Raw genomic sequence first — 20,391 nt, forward strand, 5'->3', positions numbered from 1 at the left:
TAGGAGTTGGAGTTTGGCAGAACCCAATTTGGTTCTGTGGGTGCCACAAGGGGGAGCTGTAGAGCCCTACATTGGGCTTTTACCACAAGCTGAAGTAATTCTAGGCCTGATTAAGGAGCCACCTGGAACACTCCCAGGACCATCTTAAAAAAGCCGCCTCACTCCATTCAATGAGTGACAGTCGGGAAGAAGAGGGATGAAGCTTGCCAGTGGAGGAGGAAAGGAGAAAAAGAGAAGGAATTGTGTTGGTGCTTTACTTTACTGTTGTGGGGAGCGTGGAAGAAGAGCTCCTCATTTGCAAATAAACGTGTGCTGTGCTAGAACGTGCGTCTCTGCCTGTTTATGTCATGGCTGGGGTGGCTGGAGTGCCCCTGGTTTCCACAGGATGTATGTTGTTGTTTAAAATGTGGTGCCTTTTCCTTGCCATCCATCACTTGTATTATGGCCATGCAGCTTTGAAATGGACCTTCTTCTCTATTTTTGTTCATACTTTGGTGGTCAAAGATTTCACTACAACACACAGTGTCTGTAGAAAACACAAAGTCAGCCTACAATAAGGGAAATATTAGTACCTGTTGAATTTCAGAGAAATTATTTGTAGACTGACTCATCAACTGTCACAATAAAGTGCAAGGTATAAACAAATCAGTTGTCCCAGACTCAAAAGGCCTAGAAATTAGGCAAAACAGAGTTCAAAAGTTTGAGTACTATTACGAATTCTTCAGTTTTGTTATTCCTGCTCCAAGTCTTTTTATCTTAAAATCATGCACTACTAATAGTAAAGCAACAGTTTTTTTTTTATACACAATTGATTAAATCAAAATGACCAACATCACTAGGCCTGCAACATTACTTTCAGTTACCCTTTAACTAGCATGCTGTTTGATAAAATATACAGTAATATAATAAAAACGTAGATAAAAACAAGTGGGAAAATGTACATATAAAACAAGAACATCAAATGCACTTTAAACAAGCCAATAATTAATGTACAAGTACAAGCATCATCAGAAAATGAATAAAAAAATCTGCCAGATCCTGACAACAGCCAGGCTGATTAACTTGTTCAAGATCATTTCTTATGACAACCCAAAAGCACAAATTTGTTCTACTATTAAGTGACAAGTAGTGACCTGTACTACTCCACTACTAGATCATTTATTATGATAAAAAGTTATGTAGCTAAAGTGTTGTGAAAGATGTATTTCACAGAGTATGAATTTGAGGATGTTCATGCAGACACACAGCTCCACATAAGGAAGTAGATCTCAGTGGCCTGTGTTGAAAAGCTCTCATCTTTGCCATGTTTAACTGTTCTGTCAGCATGTAAGGAATTGCAATCTGCCTTCAACAGACCTTTGAAAATGTTCCAGGGTTTATCAAATGTTTACCTGGGCTCCCCTGTACAGCACAATTCCAGTAAGGGAGATTTACCATTCAAATACCAGTCTTGGCATTTCAGGGAAACTGTAACTTTCATTTCTTCTCAGTGCTCTCTGGGAAAATAAATGAGTTTATTTAGTATTTGAATTTTGTCCAAATATCTATACATCCTTACAAAAAGTTTTGCAATATTCTTAATGTTTGTATTTATTTATTTTGAACTTTGAAACATTTATTTTCAAATAAGAACACAACTAAGAAGAAGACGGTCCTGTCCGTGGAGCCAAAGGGATTGTGAGGATGGCAGTTTGAAAGTTGAGGAAGCACATTGGTACCATATGTAACTTTCTTTAGAAGTCTGTTTCATATGCTATTATTTACAGAAACATGGAAAATGTGAAAAGAGAGATTAGGCCATAATACACAAACAACAATTTTTTCGAGTCTCTTGGGGGTTGCTTAACAGCTAAAATCTTTTAAAGCTGGGAAGTTAGACCTCTTATTCATCTCCAAGGAAATTCATGCTGCAGTTTTCTTTGTCTCTGCTTCAGATAACTCTACCCACTGTTTTATTACTCTTTAGAATTTTTAGTAGACTGAAACAATATAAAACTAACTAGAAACCAGTGTAAAAACTTAAGAGATATCTGGTCATATTTCTTGGCTCTGTGATGATCTTTGCTGCAGTATTATAAATTAAATTGATGCGCCAAATAAAAATATTTGACTTGTTTGTGAATAACAAACGTTAGGCAGGCTCCTTCGCTAGCTGCCTTTAAATCCTTTTTAAAAACACATTTTTACTCTCTGGCTTTTAACCAAGTATATGTTGGCTATATATATTTATATTTTATTAAGAATCTCCTCAGTTCTTATGTGTTTCTGTTTCATTTACCCTTTGGTTTTGTGTGTCTGATATGTTGGGTTTTTATTGTACAGCACTTTGGTCAGCTTTGATGTTGTTTTTAAAGTGCTTTATAAATAAATAAATAAATAAAAATAACACATTGCAGTGGTTTATTCTGCTTGGAGTAAATACATGAATTGTATTGTCTTTAACCTTACTAAGAAAGAATGGTAGCCTCCTGTGCATTAGACCCGAGTGCTACTCAGGCTGTGAAAGTTGTGCTAAAAGCATTAGTCTCAAGTCTCACTTGGGCAGTTGTACAGATGCGTCTTGTGTTAAGGTTAGAACCAAGAATCATTCGGCTGTAAAAGTGCTGGCAGTGCTGCCATTCTTTGGAGAAATTATCTCGAGTGTAGTTTTCACTAATTATGAAATATCTTCACTTTACCAATAATGAAGACTTTGATGAGAATACCCATCCAGACCCCAAAATGAAGAAAATTTGGGAGATATACCAGGCGATTGTAGTAAAATTTCAGAGTGTTTACATTCTGGACTGCGATGTCAGCATCGACTAAAGTCTCATGGCTTATAAGGGCAGACTGTCATGGATACAGCACATCGCGTCAGAAAGAGCAAGATTTGACATAAAGCTTTACAAGATTTGTGAATCTAAAATGGGATACATTTGGAATTCGGTTCTGTACACAGGGAATGTTTAATCAGAAATACAATCAGTACGGTGCTGAAATGGAAAGACAAGAAAGGCAGTTTGTCTTCTTAGCACTGTACATAATGCGGCTACAGTCACTGTACAGGCAAAAAGCAACAAGCAGGTTACGAAGTTGTATACTGTGGTCGACTACAATAGCATGATGGGCAGCATAAATTATGCAGATCAAAAATTGACTTTAAATCCCGTTATGTGGAGAGAACAAAAGAAATACTACAAAACGTTATTTCGTCTTCTGGTGAAACAGTGCATTTGGAATGAATTTGTGTCATACAAACAAAAAGCTGGTGTGGAGGATGCCAGGGGCGACGACCCGGCCGGGATGCCTTGAAGGACCGGAAGTGGGCGTGCGCCCATCTGGGATCATGTGGGGGCCGCCTTCCTGGTTGCTTTTGGGGGCCACGGGTTCAGGGCATGGAAGCCCCACCCTGTAGGGGCCCATGGTCACCGCCAGGAGGCACCCCAATGCCTTGGGGACCTGTTACCTCAGCACTTCCGCCACACCCGGAAGTGCTGGGGGGAAGATATAAGAGGACACCCGGAGAGCTGCCGGGAGAACAGCCGGCACTTCCGCCACGCTAGGGCGCGGCCAAGAGGGGAATGCCGGGAACCACCTGGACCTCATCCGGGAGGACATAAAAGGGGCCGTCTCCCTTCACTCAGGGCTAGAGTCGGGTGGAAGAGGACAAGGCAAGAGAGGAGAGTGGAGGCAGCCCGAAGAAAGGCATTAGAGTGGCCAGGACTGAGTGTTGGGGTGTTTTGTGCACGGATCTGGGTCTGAGTGACCATCCATTTAATTGTAAATATTGTACATAATAAACGTGTGGTGGTGAGTAACAACACGTCCGCCTGTCTGTGTCCGGGTCAGCTCCACACTGGCAAAACTGAATCTCATTCAAACTTTACATGCCATCTTGTAGAACAAATCACTGCTGCACATCCATCGTCCACCCAGCACATCACGGATCAATCCAAAGCGTCTTATTACAGTAGACAGTTTATTGATTACATAACTCCAACAGAAAAATCAAACTCACACCTGTGCAGTGTGCTGTTCAAAAACAGATAAATCTGAAAAGAAACGCGTGATTATTGTCCTCACTGTGAGGCTGGATTGCGTCTTTTACGGTGCTTTAAGATTTACCACACAAAGCACTCATTTTGAGGTTATATACTGCTTAGATATAATTAGTAATATTATTATTACTATTATTATTATTTTTGCTATTATTGTTCATTTCTTACTATTTTTATTCATCATTACTATTATTATTTGTATAGTTATTATATTTGAGATTTAATAAAAATGTAATTTTTCATGCCAAAAAAATGCAACGCTTTTCACATGTTTTTTTGGAATAAAATCCAACGCTAAGGACAATAATTTTTCTTTACTTTTTAGCTAGGAAAAGTATGCTTTAAATATTGTTGTGTGTTTTCCGTGATTACTTATAGGAAAGCCACTTCACAGATTAAGAGAGACAGATCTGCTGAAATTTAACCACAACTTTCAGAGTCTGTCTCTCACCTCTGCCATCTCAGGGAGGACAAGAGAAAATACAGTTGGAATATTACCCTCACCAGTTCCTCTCTGGTGATATAGTAATTATATTCCATAAATAGATATTTTCTGCTATTATTTTACCCAGTAGATTATACGGACAGTCAAATGAACAAAACATTCACAGAAAGATCAGCAACAGTATAAGATTACTGTACATTACTGATTTATCTCTTATGATAAATGGATACTTGTACACTCATAAGATTGCAGATGAAAGCACATGAGTAAATTTACACTGACACCCATTTCCTTATTGAGGATGCAGGTTAAATCAACATGTGGTAATATGTTTAATTTGCCATATTTACCTGCTTATTTACTAACAATGAAACATGCACAGTTGTGTTTCTTTCTGTCTGAGTGACTGCCTTGTGTGACACAATTATTTTGAGCAAAGTTTATGTCTATGGGGATTTCCAGTCGGCCTCTATGGTTGAAAGCATCTCAAAAAACTGTAACATGTGGGTTTTTTTTAATGTTTTCTGGGAAAATTTCTTTAAATTGTAAAGCACCAAAATACTGTGCAAAAACAATTATTCTTGGAAATGTTTCACAATTGATTTTACATTTTTATTTATGTCATCATTTGCCTAAAGAGTGATTGTTTTCAAAATTGGGCTGATGGGAACTATACTGTATATACAGTATTTCAACTCATCTCACTGACATATTCAAACTCACTATGATGAAGGAACCCACAGCCTTTTCTGGTTGCACTGTACACAAGGCAGGAAACAGGGCCAAATTGGAACTCCCAGTTAACCAAACCTGCATGTCTTTGTCTATTAGGTGATTTTGAATTGGTTTGCTGTGAATCAGTGTGGTTTTCTAAATGAATGTGTCCTGCAATGAGCTGTCTTACTTTCTAGGGTGTGTTTAAAGCTGCTGGGACTGCTTCCATCTTTCATACCAGTAAAACTGGATTAAACAACTACCTATGCACTTTAAACAATAGCCACAGTAAGACTGTTTGTGAAACTGGTACAGATATACAGTCCACAGTGCTAAGACATTCTAAGAGTTGAAATAAAGTGGAAGAATTTAACTTCTAACTGAAAAATTCAGCAGCCTAGAATATGCATGTCTTCATCACAAATACTGACCAAGGCAAAACTATTAAAACCTAATTATATTTGGAATTTTTCTTACAGAAATTTCATTTTTATAGAGTACCATTTAATTATACAGTAGTTTTATTTGAGTAAATCTTTTAAATTCTACAAATGTCGGCAATTAGCCAATATATTTTTTTGTTTTTTGTTTTTTTAAACACATGTGACAGCCCTAGTAATTTTAACTGTCCAACAGTAGCAATTAATGCTAAAAGAATCAGCTTTGTGGTACTAGAGATAAATATAATTTATCTTAAAATTCTTATATTTCAAGATTGCAGCTTTATAATCACTTTATGACTTCAAAGTAGTATACCTCACCATTATTAATGTTGGCACCCTGCCTCTACCTATGGGGCACAGACCTGCTACTTTGGTTAAATGTCTTATTTATTTATTAAGGTATGTACTCCTCACATAAAACCTGTTTTAAAAGCACAAAATAAAATATAAAAGTATTATACCTCTGTTGCTATAAAAATGTGGTCACTATTTCATAAGGCTTCTGTCTAAAGAGAATAAATACATCAAATAATAATGCAAGTGACTTCCTTGTTGGCTGTCTAAACATTTTATTGTAGGAAAAAATACATCTTAGCCTTTTTATTTCAGGTCTTATGGTAAAGTATTCATAATTATCTGTTTCGCAATATGTATCAACTAAATGATAATTATCTTGATTTTGTCTACAAGTTAATTTAAATTGCCTTTAAGCAAACAATATTTTCTAAATACAGTTGTTAGTCTTACTGATCAGGCTTATTGAATTGATATCTGGGGTCCAAGCTTGATATCCTTATACTATAGGTATCATTTCTGATAAAGCATGCTTGCATAATATGTATTTTAATTTTACTCAAACATTGCCAAATACTGTATCAGAATGTATCCATGTTCATTACTAGATGTTACATATTATGTAGGGGTTATGCAAGAGTTTGTGTTTTTAAAGTTTGTGATGTTCTGTATGTCATTAAAAAACTCACATTTGCTTCTTGGAACAATAAAAACCGAACCAAGCTGATCCAAAAAAAAAAAACCCAATGTATTAGGTAAGGTTTATCATGGCAGCCACCCTACAACAGACACAAAAAAGTAAAAGGTGGAAACAGAAACAGCGTCCTTACTGAAAAAATAAAATAAACACCAGATTGGGGGAACTTTTTCAGAATCCTTCTCTTTGGAACACCATATTTTATACAAACAAAAAACTTTTTAAGGGAAGACTATCTTACTCTCCTAAAATATGATAATATTACCATGGAATAACTAAAGATATGGTAGATTTTCAAATAAAGCACACATTTGTCCTGCATATAAGTAGCTTTCATTGCCATTTCAGCAATATAAAATTAATACAGTAAATAGTGAAACAACATTCCTCCAGGGCCAAGGTGCTACCTAGAACATAAGACTACAAAAAAATAACACATATAGTTAAGGTCATAATTATTAGCCCCTATGATAAATGGGACATTCTCTTATATTTAAGTCCAATTTTAACATAATTTTTCAAACTTTACAAAGTAAAACATTTAATGTAAAAACCTTCTGTATTGCTGTACAACAATTTTATTGAAAATTGGGGTGGTCAAAATATTTAGCCTTATGTAACTTTGTACTAAAGTTAAATGTTCTGGTGTCAAACCACAGCTGAGCCCCATATGACTTGATTGGCTCAATGAATTAGCACCACATCCCAATACACACACTGAAATGATCAGGGCTAGTGGTACTTAAAGGCAAGATTGAGAGGCATCACACTTTCATTCCTTGTAAAAAGTAATTTCATCATGTCAAAAATCAACAAAATAAGTATGGACCTCAGACAAACGTTAGTGGAGCTTCATCTGAAGGAGACAGGCTATATGGCCATTTCCAAGTGTTTCTATGTCCAGAACAACTGTATATTGCATCATTACAAATACAAAGTGAGCCTGTCTGTCAGAAACAAACCTAGATGTGGTGGCAAGCACAAGATTTCAAAGACTTCAGAGAAGGAAATAATCAGAGATGCCAACAAGAAAACCCAGATCACTGCAAAGGCCATTGTCACTGAATTGGCCTCTTCTGGACTTTAAGTCTCATTAAAAAAAACTGTTGTGAGGGCTCTTCATCATGAGAGGTTTGAAGGTCATCAGCCAAGGAAAACTTGGCTGCTCACAGAGAGGCATATCAAAGCTAGACTGAAATTTACCCAGGACCATTTGAAACATGGGGATGAATTTCGGAAGTATATCCTAAAACTGGAGCTGTTTGGGCACATGGATACAACTATTGTTTATCAAAGGAAAGGAGAGCCCTTCAACCCTAAAAACACAGTCCCCACAGTTAAACATGATGGTGGGGATATAATGTTGTGGGGCTGTTTTGCTGCATCAGTCACAAGAAACCTTGTTCGGGTACATGGCATATTGAAGAAAGAAGATTGCATTAATATTGTAAAGGATAATTTGAAGTAATCTGCTGCCAATCTGGATTTGGGTCGTCACTCGATCTTTCAGCAACATAATGACCCAACGCACACATCCCAGTTAGTCCAGAACTTTTTGAAGAATATCAAAATCAAGGTCTTGGAGTGGCCATCTCAAAGCCCAGATCTTAATCCTACTGAGAATCATTGACAAGAGCTCAAGGCCAAGGTCCACGCATGAAAACCATCTAATTTTCATGAGCTGGTGCAATGGATTATGATCCCTCAGGAGACTTGTGCAAACCTTATGAGAAACTACAGTAAGAGATTGCTATCAGGTGCAAGTCAGAAGGGGTTCATTATTGATGATTAATTGTCAGAGAGCTAATATTTTTGGCCATGCTATTTTTGAGTTTTCTTTGTTTTAATTAAGTGCATCAATAAAATATTTTCATCAGACTTATTGAAAATTGTGTCTCTGTTCTTTTGGAAACAATTCTCATAAACACTTGAAATACCAGTCTTTTCTTATAAACATTAATGGTTTTCTTTAATTTTGACCAAGGAGCTAATAATTATGAATTTAACTGTAACATAAAAAAACACACAAATAAAAACAAAAACACGACACATCCATTTTATTTAACATATAATTAAATTAACTTAAATAATCACTTTTGCTCACCCTGTCTGAGATTTACCCTGAGTAGTAAAAGAAACCATGCATCCATCATGTAAATGTAACATAACATTCAGGCTTAATCTTATTCTGGGCTACACAAGGGGGGTGTGGGATGGAGGTGATTTGCTGCCGCCTATCCTATTGGGGGGGGGGGCACTTGACAAGGCACTAGTCCACTGCAGTGCCCACTCACGCACACACACACATTTACACAGGGACAATATTGTCAATTAACCTATCACACACTTCCTATGAACAATAGTCCAAAGTGAACACTATCGTGAATTACTTTACAAATTCATTATAGTACAATTATTTACATGGGAGACTGAGATTACTTGCATAGTGAATCAATAGTAATAATGAAGCCATAACATTGTGATATACTGACCAAATCATCCACTAGGCCATATGTTCTTCAAGAGAGCATTTTGAATATGTAAATCAATTAATCTTCACTATATATAATACCAGCATGCAACATGAAAAAGTGCCTTACAGAGCTAAGAAAAGTCATGTAAATGTAGCCTTTAGTTCACAAACACAAAACAATGCGCCATTGACACCAAGAACAGTCTGAAAAAACCTAATGAGAAGAACAGACAATAATGCAATATGGATACAGAGAAGTGAAACAAGTATGACAGTAGAAGTGGTCAAGATAAAACAGGACAGGTAAGGCAGGCCTTACACCTTTCATCTAAACATTAAAATTGACAAACCTACGGAAGAAAACACCCAAGAATAGGAAACAGGAGAATATATGAATAATCACCAAAAGCTACATGAGAATTTTTGTGACAGCAAGCCATTTTATTAAAATATTAGAAGTTATTAATTGGATATCCTATGAGGCTAGTGTCAAAATTACAGCATGCTTTATGCAAATTATAAGAAAATTAGTCTTCAAAAGTATTTTAGGATTATGAGTTTTATGACAATCTCACCAGATTAGTATCTTGTGACCTCATCTTAATATTTGCTTTGCATCTTGCTGCCATTTATAATAATCTAAAGTCCAGTGACATTTTTTGTCATCATGCACCAACTTATCTTGCATACATAATTTATATTTTCTTATTTTTGTAACATACTCTATTATCCAGGAACACTAAAATACTTCAGCACAAGACAAAATATTGTAAGATGCACATATCTCATTTACAATTGCAGACTAGCAGAAACAGCTACAAATAAAACAGGACAGCTGGGCAGTATAATGATTAATGTTGCTGTCTCACAAATCCAGTGCCCTGGGCTCAAATCCCATGCCCAGTTGCTATCAGATTCTCCCCATGTCTGTGTGGATTTTCCTCTGTGTAACGCAGCTTTCTTCTGATAGACAAATTAGTAATTCTGAAACTGGCCCCATGCAAATATAAACGTATGTGTGTGTATAGGAGGCTACACTGTATTCAGTGGTGGTGAGATGGGCTCTGCTCCCCCATATCCCTGAAATTGGGTAAGTGGGTTGGAAAATTTCATGTTACGTTGTCTAAAATTATAAACAATAAAAATAAAATAATAATGAGAAAATTAAAACCAAAAATAACATTAAAAACATTTGAAATATTGAAATGTGTGCTCCAATTTAAATGTTTAAAGTTAAAATATTTTCGATTGTAAAACAAATTTGTCATAAGGGACATCACAAAATATACACAAATATACAACTGGAAAGGAAAGCTCTGTTGGACCATTAGCCTAGTTGTAAAGGTCTTGACTCTGTTTCTGCCAGGTAGGGTGGCTTGCTGTATTGTCCAACTATCAAGTACGACAAACACACTCTCTTTATGACACAGAGCAACTTTATCTCATTTTCTCCCAGGATCACTTCAGGCTAAATCACAAAACTGTTTATGGGTTCACGTGCTGCCCGTAACTATAAGTATGACAGGGTTAAATCTCCCTAAAGTGGCTCCTGGTGTCCCTGAACCAGGAACAACAGGACCCTCAGTAGTACTTATGGGCAATAAGGTTCAACCCTTTACCAGTCTCTCTCTCTCTCTGCCTATCCTCTCCCCAATGTTGGACTTGACCATTGTACTTATCAGACTGCTACCTGGTAACAGTCCTCTGCCTATCTGTGAAGGCTTATACAGAGTCTCTCCTTTGACAGCATGATTCTCCAACTTGTACAGAAATCTGTTGCACTTTTCCAGTACTTGTGCCACTTTCGTGTTGGCCACAAGCTCGTGTCACCAATACCCATTTCACAATGATTTGGCAGATTTTTTTTGTTTGTGTTGTTGTATTTTAAGTAGACGCTAAAGGCCCCTAAGTGATAATACAATAAATGTTAATATAAAGCACATCAAACTAAAGTGAACATAAGCCGTATTATTATGTTAAAACCAAATATATTTCTCTGGGGAAGCATGATAATTGCTAATTTCAGTGGGCCCAGGCTTTATTTTTTCCTCTGAAGTTGTGACTTTTAATGTTAATGTCTTTAGTGGACAGTTTGGTTCTTGTTTCTATGGTGGGGTCACAGAAACGCTATTTATGAGACTAGGAAGTGACCCCACCATAGAAACATGAGCCAAACTGTCCACTAAAGACATAATGCATCTGATATCACTTTGCCAAAAAACCCATTTTCATTTCAACGGCAAATACTACATTCAAAAAGAAGGCATGCCAATGGGATCGCCGTTATCAGGACTTCTAGCGGAACTGGTAATGCAGCTATTTCAAAACGTGGCTCTATCCCAGTACACACCCAAAATTTGGATACGCTATGTAGACGACACATTCGTCATACTAAAAAATGATCAGCTGAATGAATTCTACGACCACAACAACACAATATTGCCTGCAATAAAATTCACCATGGAAAAGAAATAAAGCGACGCATCAGCTTCCTGGACATCTACATTGAAAGAAATAATGACGCCACCCTGACCACTAGTGTTTACCGTAAAGAATGCTATGCAAACAAGATATTACACTTCAGTAGCAACCACCCGGTATCTCACAAACGGAGCTGTGTTGTAACTTTATTCAGAAAAGTCCACAACCATTGTAATACGAAGGAGACAAAAATGAATGAAAAACGCTGCCTCTTCCGTCTTTTCACTTCAAACGGATACTCACAAACATTCATTAATCGACGCCTACACATAAGACGCCAAAAAACTCATCAAACTATTGACTTGAATCAGAACCCCCACCCCACCTGGCACTCACCCCCTTATCACCACAAAGTGTCTGAAGGTGCAGCACGAATCCTAGCCAGGTCAGGCGTCAGAATAGCACACAAACCGACGAACAATCTGCGCACTGTTCTTTTCCATGCTAAAAACAAGAAATCGACAGCAGAAACATGAAACGCAGTTTATAGCATTCCATGCAGTTCTTGCTCAGCGGTATACATAGGACAAACATCAAAAAGAATCGCAACACCGTCAGAAGTAAGGACTCACGATCCTTGATCTATACCCACACTAAATCAACAGGACATACATTTAACTGGGACAATGTACAAGTAAAATATACACATATACACACATATAGACATATATATAGGCCTACACACACATATTATATATATATATATATATATATATATATATATATATATATATATATATATATACATACTGCTCAAAAGAATTAAAGGAACACTTTTTAATCAGAGTATAGCATAAAGTCAATGAAACTTATGGGATATTAATCTGGTCAGTTAAGTAGCAGAGGGGTTGTTAATCAGTTTCAGCTGCTGTGGTGTTAATGAAATTAACAACAGATGCACTAGAGGGCAACAATGAGATGACCCCCAAAACAGGACTGGTTTAACAGGTGGAGGCCACTGACATTTTCCCTCCTCATCTTTTCTGACTGTTTCTTCACTAGTTTTGCATTTGGCTACAGTCAGTGTCACTACTGGTAGCATGAGGCGATACCTGGACCCTACAGAGGTTGCACAGGTAGTCCAACTTCTCCAGGATGGCACATCAATACGTGTCATTGCCAGAAGGTTTGCTGTGTCTCCTGCACAGTCTCAAGGGCATGGAGGAGATTCTAGGAGACAAGCAGTTACTCTAGGAGAGCTGGAGAGGGCCATAGAAGGTCCATAACCCATCAGCAGGACCAGTATCTGCTCCTTTGGGCAAGGAGGAACAGGATGAGCACTGCCAGAGCCCTACAAAATGACCTCCAGCAGGCCACTGGTGTGAATGTCTCTGACCAAACAACCAGAAAGACTTCATGAGGGTGACCCAAGGGCCCCATGTCCTCTAATGGGCCCTGAGCTCACTGCCCAGCAGCATGCAGCTCGATTGGCATTCGCCATAGAATACCAGAATTGGCAGATGCACCACTGGTGCCCTGTGCTTTTTACAGATGAGAGCAGTTCACCCTGAGCACATGACAGAAGTGAAAGGGTCTGGAGAAGCCATGGAGAACATTATGCTGCCTGTAACATCATTCAGCATGAGCAGTTTGGTGGTGGGTAATGATTGTCTGGGGAGGCATATCCATGGAGGGTCACACAGACCGCTACAGGCTTGACAAAGGCACCTTGGCTGCCATTAGGTATCAGGATGAAATCCTTGGACCCACTGTCAGACCCTATGCTGGTACAGTGGCTCCTGGTGCACGACGATTCCTGGCCTCATGTGGTGAGAGTATGCAGGCAGTTCCTGGAGGATGAAGGAATTGATACCATTGACTGGTCACCACACTTTCCTGACCTAAATCCAACAGAACACCTCTGGGACATTATGTTTTGGTCCATCCAATGCCACCAGGTTGCACCTCAGACTGTCCAGGAGCTCAGTGATGCCCTGGTCCAGATCTGGGAGGAGATCCCCACAACACCATCTGTCATCTCATTAGAAGCATGCACCGATGTTGTCAGGCATGTATACAAGAACACAGGGGCCATACAAAGTGCTGCGTACAATTTTGAGTTGCTGCAATTAAATTTTGGCAAAATGGACTAGCCTGCCACATAATTTTTTCACTCTGATTTTTGAGGCGTCTTTGAATTCAGGACTCTGTAGGTTGAGCATTTTCATTTCCATCAAACGATGTGGTATCCTTTCGTTCCTAACACATTACCCAGTCTATATCAGTATAGATATCCAGGAGGATTTTTTTCCCATTGAGATCTGATGTGTTTTCAAAGTGTTCATTTAATTTTTTGAGCAGTTTTATATATATATATATATATATATATATATATATATATATATATATATATATATATATATATATATATATATATATATATATATATATCTATATATATATATATATATATATCTGTGTCAGATTCTACAAATGTAATACAAAGGCTGTCGGGGGAATTTATTGACTAAATCTTGGGGGTGGCCAAAAGCAGTGAAATTAGTGGTTTTCTACTTTAGGGGCTACTGGGGCCACCAGGTACAATCCCAAGCTGTAAAATACTGCTGTACAATTCTCAGAATACAATTCATTCAGCAAAACTATTATTCTTCCATCCATCTGCTGAATCTGCATTCCCAACAACTGGGTACCAAAGACTCATGTCAGGAACCAAAAATCTGTTTATTTATTCATTGACTGACAGAAATGGAGAGGGAATACTGCATCCTGTTACCGTCCATTCAGTTTGTAAACCGACTTTCTCCTTTACAGTACAGGAAAAAACACATTCAATCCCCACTGAAGAAAGCCCACAGGCAAAAAGCGAGAACGAGCTAACTTTACGCTTGACCCAAGATCTCTGCGACACAAACCCCTGTGCCAGTAGCTGATGAGCGATCTGCTGATATTGATTGAGTTTCAATACATTAACCTAATTACCACGGTTCATAAATGTAGCTGCAATGGGGTGGGGGGGATTGGGTGGAGTTGGGGGTGGGGAGGGGGGGGGTGCGTCTTGCTGACTACCACTCTCCAAAACACAGAGATCTTCTGGTTTGACCACTTACTCGCGTTTACACAAGACTTGCATTGCTCGCCGACCTGTGGGGGAGTGTCCAAGAAGCGCTCACTAAAGCACTCTCTTTCCCTTTTCTTTTGAAGCACAGTTTCTCTTCGAGATTTGCGAGCAGCCACCTAACCAGGGTGATGGCTTCCCGATCCATTCGAACGTCTCGGACCCGTGTCTGCTGCTGCATTTTCTTCGTGTTGCTCTGCATTATCGTGCTCATTGTGCTTGGGTTGCTACTAAGCGGAGGCTCAGATTGTAAGGACGGCTTCAGGCACGCGGCGGTGGCCGCTGACACGGCGACATGCTCCGAAGTGGGCAAGTAAGTGTGAGCGTTATGCGCGTGTTTGCCCCGAGGTATCATCACATTGTGGTGTTTGAGCCATGTTCTTCTTAGTGAATGTGAGTTTAAAGATGATGTGTATCCTGTAGGTGTACAGTCAGGGTGGACATGAAATCGGCATGTAGTGGTTTTCACCCTGCAACAAGCAGCTGTTTAAGCGGTTTCATTTACCTCAGCAGGATAGTTCTGAAGCTGGACTCTGAAAGTCAACTCTGTTCTGTAGTCTCTACTTCGGACCTATTCTGAAAGAGAGCGCTTTCACTGCAACTCGTTAAACTAAATGCGCGAGTTTAATGTGGGCAGAACTATATTTGTCTCCGCATACCGCGTGTTATTTAAAGTGAAACTCTTCATCACTGCAGTTACACAAAGGAGCTTAAAGAAGAAGGAAATAATATAAAGAGTTGGGAAAAGGTGTGAAGGACAGATTTTATTCGGTTTGCATCCGCCAGGTATCGAAAAACCATAAACAAGTGAAACTATTGCGTATATCAGTGCCACTGCTACACTGAAATTGCCTCCTTTTAATGTGTCACACACAGTTTCATCATAAAGTGATTGACCTGATTGACGAGACAAAAGAAATACATTACTTAAATAATTTAAATCTATTTTACATTCCTTCGTTCAATAAAAGCATCGGGTGGCACGGTGGCGCAATGGTTAGCGCTGCAGTTAGGAACTCGGGCTCGCTTCCCGGGTCCTCCCTGCGTGGAGTTTTCATGTTCTCCCCGTGACTGCGTGGATTTCCCCCGGGTACTCCGGTTTCCTCCCACAGTCCAAAGACATGCAGGTTAGGTGCATTGGCGATTCTAAATTGTCCTTTGTGTGTGTGTGCGCGCGGCCTCGAGGACAAGGTCAGCGCAATGCAAAGGTGACACTGCACAAAACATCTGCAACTCGGTCATTACATTTTGTGCCATTCAATATACGGTATTTTAAACGACTTTGGTCCTTTTAGTACATTTATTTGTATGACAAATCTAAGTCTTTAGCTCATCCTTCCAGTCAGTTGAACAGGGCTTGACACTGAGAGGACCTGCTTAAGAATTCCGAGTGTTCAGAAAATCATTCAGTCTGTGTTTTATATTGCTCCCAGTCACCAAAAGATTTGTAATATGGTTAGGTAAGAACTAATACAACAGATTAATAGTGAATGAAGAATCTATAGCACTTACCTAGCCGTTACTTGCTATAGCGCCCTTCACAATATAGCACCCTTCTTACTTTACATTAATATTAAATTATGAAAGTGGGAACAACAAAAGATTTTAAAATGTACATTGATTCTGTGGATAACTGTGGATGACAACAAAGAGGAGGGCAGCCTACACATATGTGCACCATTATTGCTCACCAGGCCTTGGCTTCAACTAAAGCAACTTAATTTTCTTATACGGAAAGTAATGTATAAAAATTCTGAAAAGTCTGACACTCTAATTCTATTTGTTCATAAGAAACATAATGATTTACTTCATGAGGTAGATGTACTAAAACAGGAATGGTTGAGTCAGATATTTGAATATTAACGTACAGTAGGTGCTTCAATTTAAATGTTTAAAGTCAAAAGGTTTTTGATTGTAATAGAAATTTGTAATCTTTCACCCTCTGATAGAGGTCCTAGAGGGCTAGATATCTAGTAAAGGATTAAAGTTCATACATTACATTAGTTATCAGTCATCTTGAAATTTACTACTAACTACTAACCATGGCGGTGCTCATATGGAGTGGTTCTTGACCTACATTGGAGTTGGCAATGGCCCCTTATATCTCTGAAATGGAGTAAGTGGGTTTAAATGTGGATGACTTCTGCGTCTAACTGGATGACATTAAATAGTAGGTGAGCCAATTGAATGTATTCTGATGGCTGCATTACGTTTCAAGACCTGATTCAGGACTGTAATTGGTTAATTTTGAATTTGCAGTCTGTTATTATTTTAGAACAAAAAAACATCAAAGACAAAATTCTGATTATATTTGCACGAACAGTTAAAAATAAAAGTGGTTCTTCAGAGAAATGCCATAGAGGGAACCATCTTTGGTATTCAAAAGAGCCATTCACATGAAGGTTCCAGGAGGAAACTTTATTTATTTAGATCCACAACAGACTCCATATAGTAAATAACAATGGACAGATGACAAAAGATTTGTGAAATACCAATGGGTCATGATTTTAAAAGGACTCTCGCTGCATGCAATAATATTGGGTAAGTCCAAGTTTTCTAAATCTGTTATTGACCTTCTGCGTAGCCTTCTATATAATAAAGGTTTCAGTATATTTCTACATACTGTATTAGGAAATTTTTCAAAGCACAAAGAACCAAATGGCTCTCTGTCAAGCAATGGTTATGAGGAACCAAATGGCACAGTAAAGAACCATGAAATGCCTTTAAAGAACCAGCTTGTTTTAAAGAGTGTAAGCTGATAAATGGTGTGGAAAAAAAAACACAATTGCACCTAAATCCAACTGTAGGCCTCTCCGTCTCTACACTCTGTCATACTGGTTCAGTTTAGATTGTCTAAAAAAGTGACAAGAATTTTTTTTTTGGATTACCTGGAAAACCACTAGCGATACGGAGTAGAGGAACACGCCATGATAGCAGTAACTGAGCTCAAAATCAAAACTGATCTCAGTGGTTAAACAATTTGCCAGCCTGGAGCATGGAAACATGACTCAAAATCCAGGTAGCGTCAAGTACAGGTAATGTTACAGGTAATGACAGGATGGTTTAACAGAATCCAGTATTCACAAAGAAGGAGATGAGTTTTTTGTACTGTATTTAACAAGAAGTCAAGCAAAATGACCCCTTTTATTGGCTAACTAAAAAGATTACAATATGCAAGCGTTCAAGGCAACTCAGGCCCCTTCTTCAGGCAATATGTAATACAGAAACTGGAGTTCCCTATGTTTATATACACACTAGGACAAGTAACAACATTGGTAAATCTTTAAGTGAGACATCTTAAATGTAAAAAATGAATAGATCCAAAGATCTTGACCATACATTGTTCTCCTCTCTTGCTAAATAAATCTTAGCCTGAAGAGATCTATTAACTCCAGTTTCTATATTACATCTTGGCTGAAGATGGGGCCTGAGTTGCCTCCAAAGCTTGCATATTGTAATCTTTTTAGTTAGCCAATAAAAGGTGTCATTTTGCTCGACCTCTCACTATTTTCATAATGGCTAACACCCTAGTACTACTTGTACTGTATTTGAAATTTTGCAAAAATGGTTCTGTTTTTGCCAAGTTTTAGTAGAGTAGCATATTCGTCATTATGAAGATGGACTGCGTGCCACCACTTGCAATGTCAGATAATTTCTGTTGTAATAAATAAGAATCAATACTTGGCAGTCACATCCCACCATGTCTTAAGGCCAACATCAACTGTTGATCTATTTATAACTTACAACTTACTGTACTTTCCAACGTAATTTTTGATAGATGGCCACTTGTGAACTACTCAGATGCTATTTAGTGGAATAAAAAGGAGTCTGTCAACTTTAACATACATATGACTTTGATCTAGTTCAACCAGTTGTATCAGTCTTGGAAACAAACCAAAGAACAAAAACAAATGTAAGGATCTGACATGAATCACCAAAGGTCATAAGGGGCTTCCGTTTCTTTAGGTACACCTGAACATTTGTCTGCCGTTACTACCGGTTTGTGTTTTTAAATGTGTGAATGAGTTACTGTTGAGCAATAAATAAAACTAAATTTATAAAATAGTCAATAAAGAGCTCCATTTGCACTTTTGCAAAAGGCATACCACCTACAGTAACTCAAATCAATTTAACTAGTAAATAAAGCACACATAAATAGTTTCACCTAAGCCTTACCAGTAGAAGGCAACCCTTGAAGTTTAGATCATCTGTTTAGCGCTTTTGATGGAGTTTGGGCATGTTAATGGGTTATGTGTAGTGGGTTTGCTCTTCAATGAAACAATATTTATCTTTTTAGTAATAGCTGAAACTGGATATTCTGTAGAGTCAGCAAAGCATAAGTGAAATGACAAACCATTTGTTCTGGGATGGGATTCAATCTTTTACTGGACAGAAGATTGGAATGGAAATTAGCATACTGAACAGTGTCACAGCCATTAGGGCTATTTTAGAAGGAGTTGTGTGCAAAAATAATTAGCTTGGGCAGTGCACTTTATTGCAGACTATTTTCCCTAAATAGTTTGTGCAGTAATGACAAAATCCTCCCTTTATTGCCCCACCCCAGTACATATTGAAATAAATTGGCAAAATACATAGGTGCTTGAAATGGAAAAACAGATGCATGAGACCGTTTTTCCTTTTTACATGTTGGTAAAGAAAATTAATGAGTAATGAACCCTGCTTATGTTGTAATTTCATATCCTATCGTTGCTTTTCAACAAGAGCTCTAGTTTCCTGTTGCATCCCCATGATGTTTTCTTAGTGTGCATTTATAAAGGGAAGACTAAGGAATGTGTTTTAGGTCCTCACTTTTTTTTTTTTTTTAAATCTTTGTGTCAGTATAATAAAAGTTTCTAAGACTGCCATCTTTGAATTCCAAACCTAGAATACGGCAGAACAATGTTCTCTTGACTTTGGGTTCCCACTTCTTCATTTTTTTATCATTTGTTTATGTGTCAAGAAGAACACAAAGTGATTTTTCTTATCTCAATTCTAATACTCTTTCATCTGTTAACTGCAATCACATTAGGATGTATGCGAATAGTAAAAATAACCAAAGCTGGAAATAATCGTCAATATGCTGGATGACTAAGTGCTTAGAAACCAGGGCTGTGGAGTCGGAGTCGGAGTCAATTTTGGGTACCTGGAGTCGGAGTCGGAGTCGGCAAAAAGTTAACCGACTCTGACTCCTACTAAATTTAAATGAGGATTAAAAAAGTAAGTTGAAATGTCCCAATTCACAAACAGTCATAATGAACTACTTCTCTGCTGTAAGAATAAAGCCCAATGCATGCAGTGCATAATGTTACCACAAAACGAACATGTCAAGTAACCATGAGTCGGAGTCGAAGCATTTATCTACTGACTCCACAGCCCTGTTAGAAACATGCTTTTTTTGGCAGAACATTTTCTTGTATGAGCGGCTCAGGACTCATAAAGGAGGGGTCAGTATTCAGAAGCAGCAATTTGGATTGAAAAGTAACTGCTGGCAAAGCAATAGAATATGGTCAGGGTATTGGGATGTATAAAGATTTAAGACTTAAATAATGTTGCAAAAGCATCATTAAATACCATGATAATAAATGATTTGGAATGAAAACAAGCAGTCCCAGTGTCCACTTAGTGGGTGGTTTGTATAAAGCATGAGTGTCTTGCTTCAATCCCAAAATATTTAAGTCATGGGTCAGGGTGCTGCCACCGCCACCACCGGGTTGTGAATGGAAAGTTT

General features: G+C 38.1%; 1 protein-coding gene across 1 annotated transcript in view; it reads left to right on the top strand.

Annotated features, from left to right (window-relative positions):
• Positions 1–14,654: 14,654 nt before the first annotated feature.
• Positions 14,655–20,391, top strand: part of LOC120540807 (glutathione hydrolase 5 proenzyme-like) — a 70,584-nt gene continuing 64,847 nt past the window's right edge. Inside the window, exon 1 of the mRNA XM_039771872.1 lies at positions 14,655–14,976. Within this exon, the coding sequence (XP_039627806.1) occupies positions 14,795–14,976 (182 nt within the window). The 5' untranslated portion in view covers positions 14,655–14,794. The remainder of the gene's footprint in view (positions 14,977–20,391) is intronic.

Source organism: Polypterus senegalus, chromosome 12, assembly GCF_016835505.1.
Source record: "Polypterus senegalus isolate Bchr_013 chromosome 12, ASM1683550v1, whole genome shotgun sequence".
Lineage (NCBI taxonomy): Eukaryota > Metazoa > Chordata > Cladistia > Polypteriformes > Polypteridae > Polypterus > Polypterus senegalus.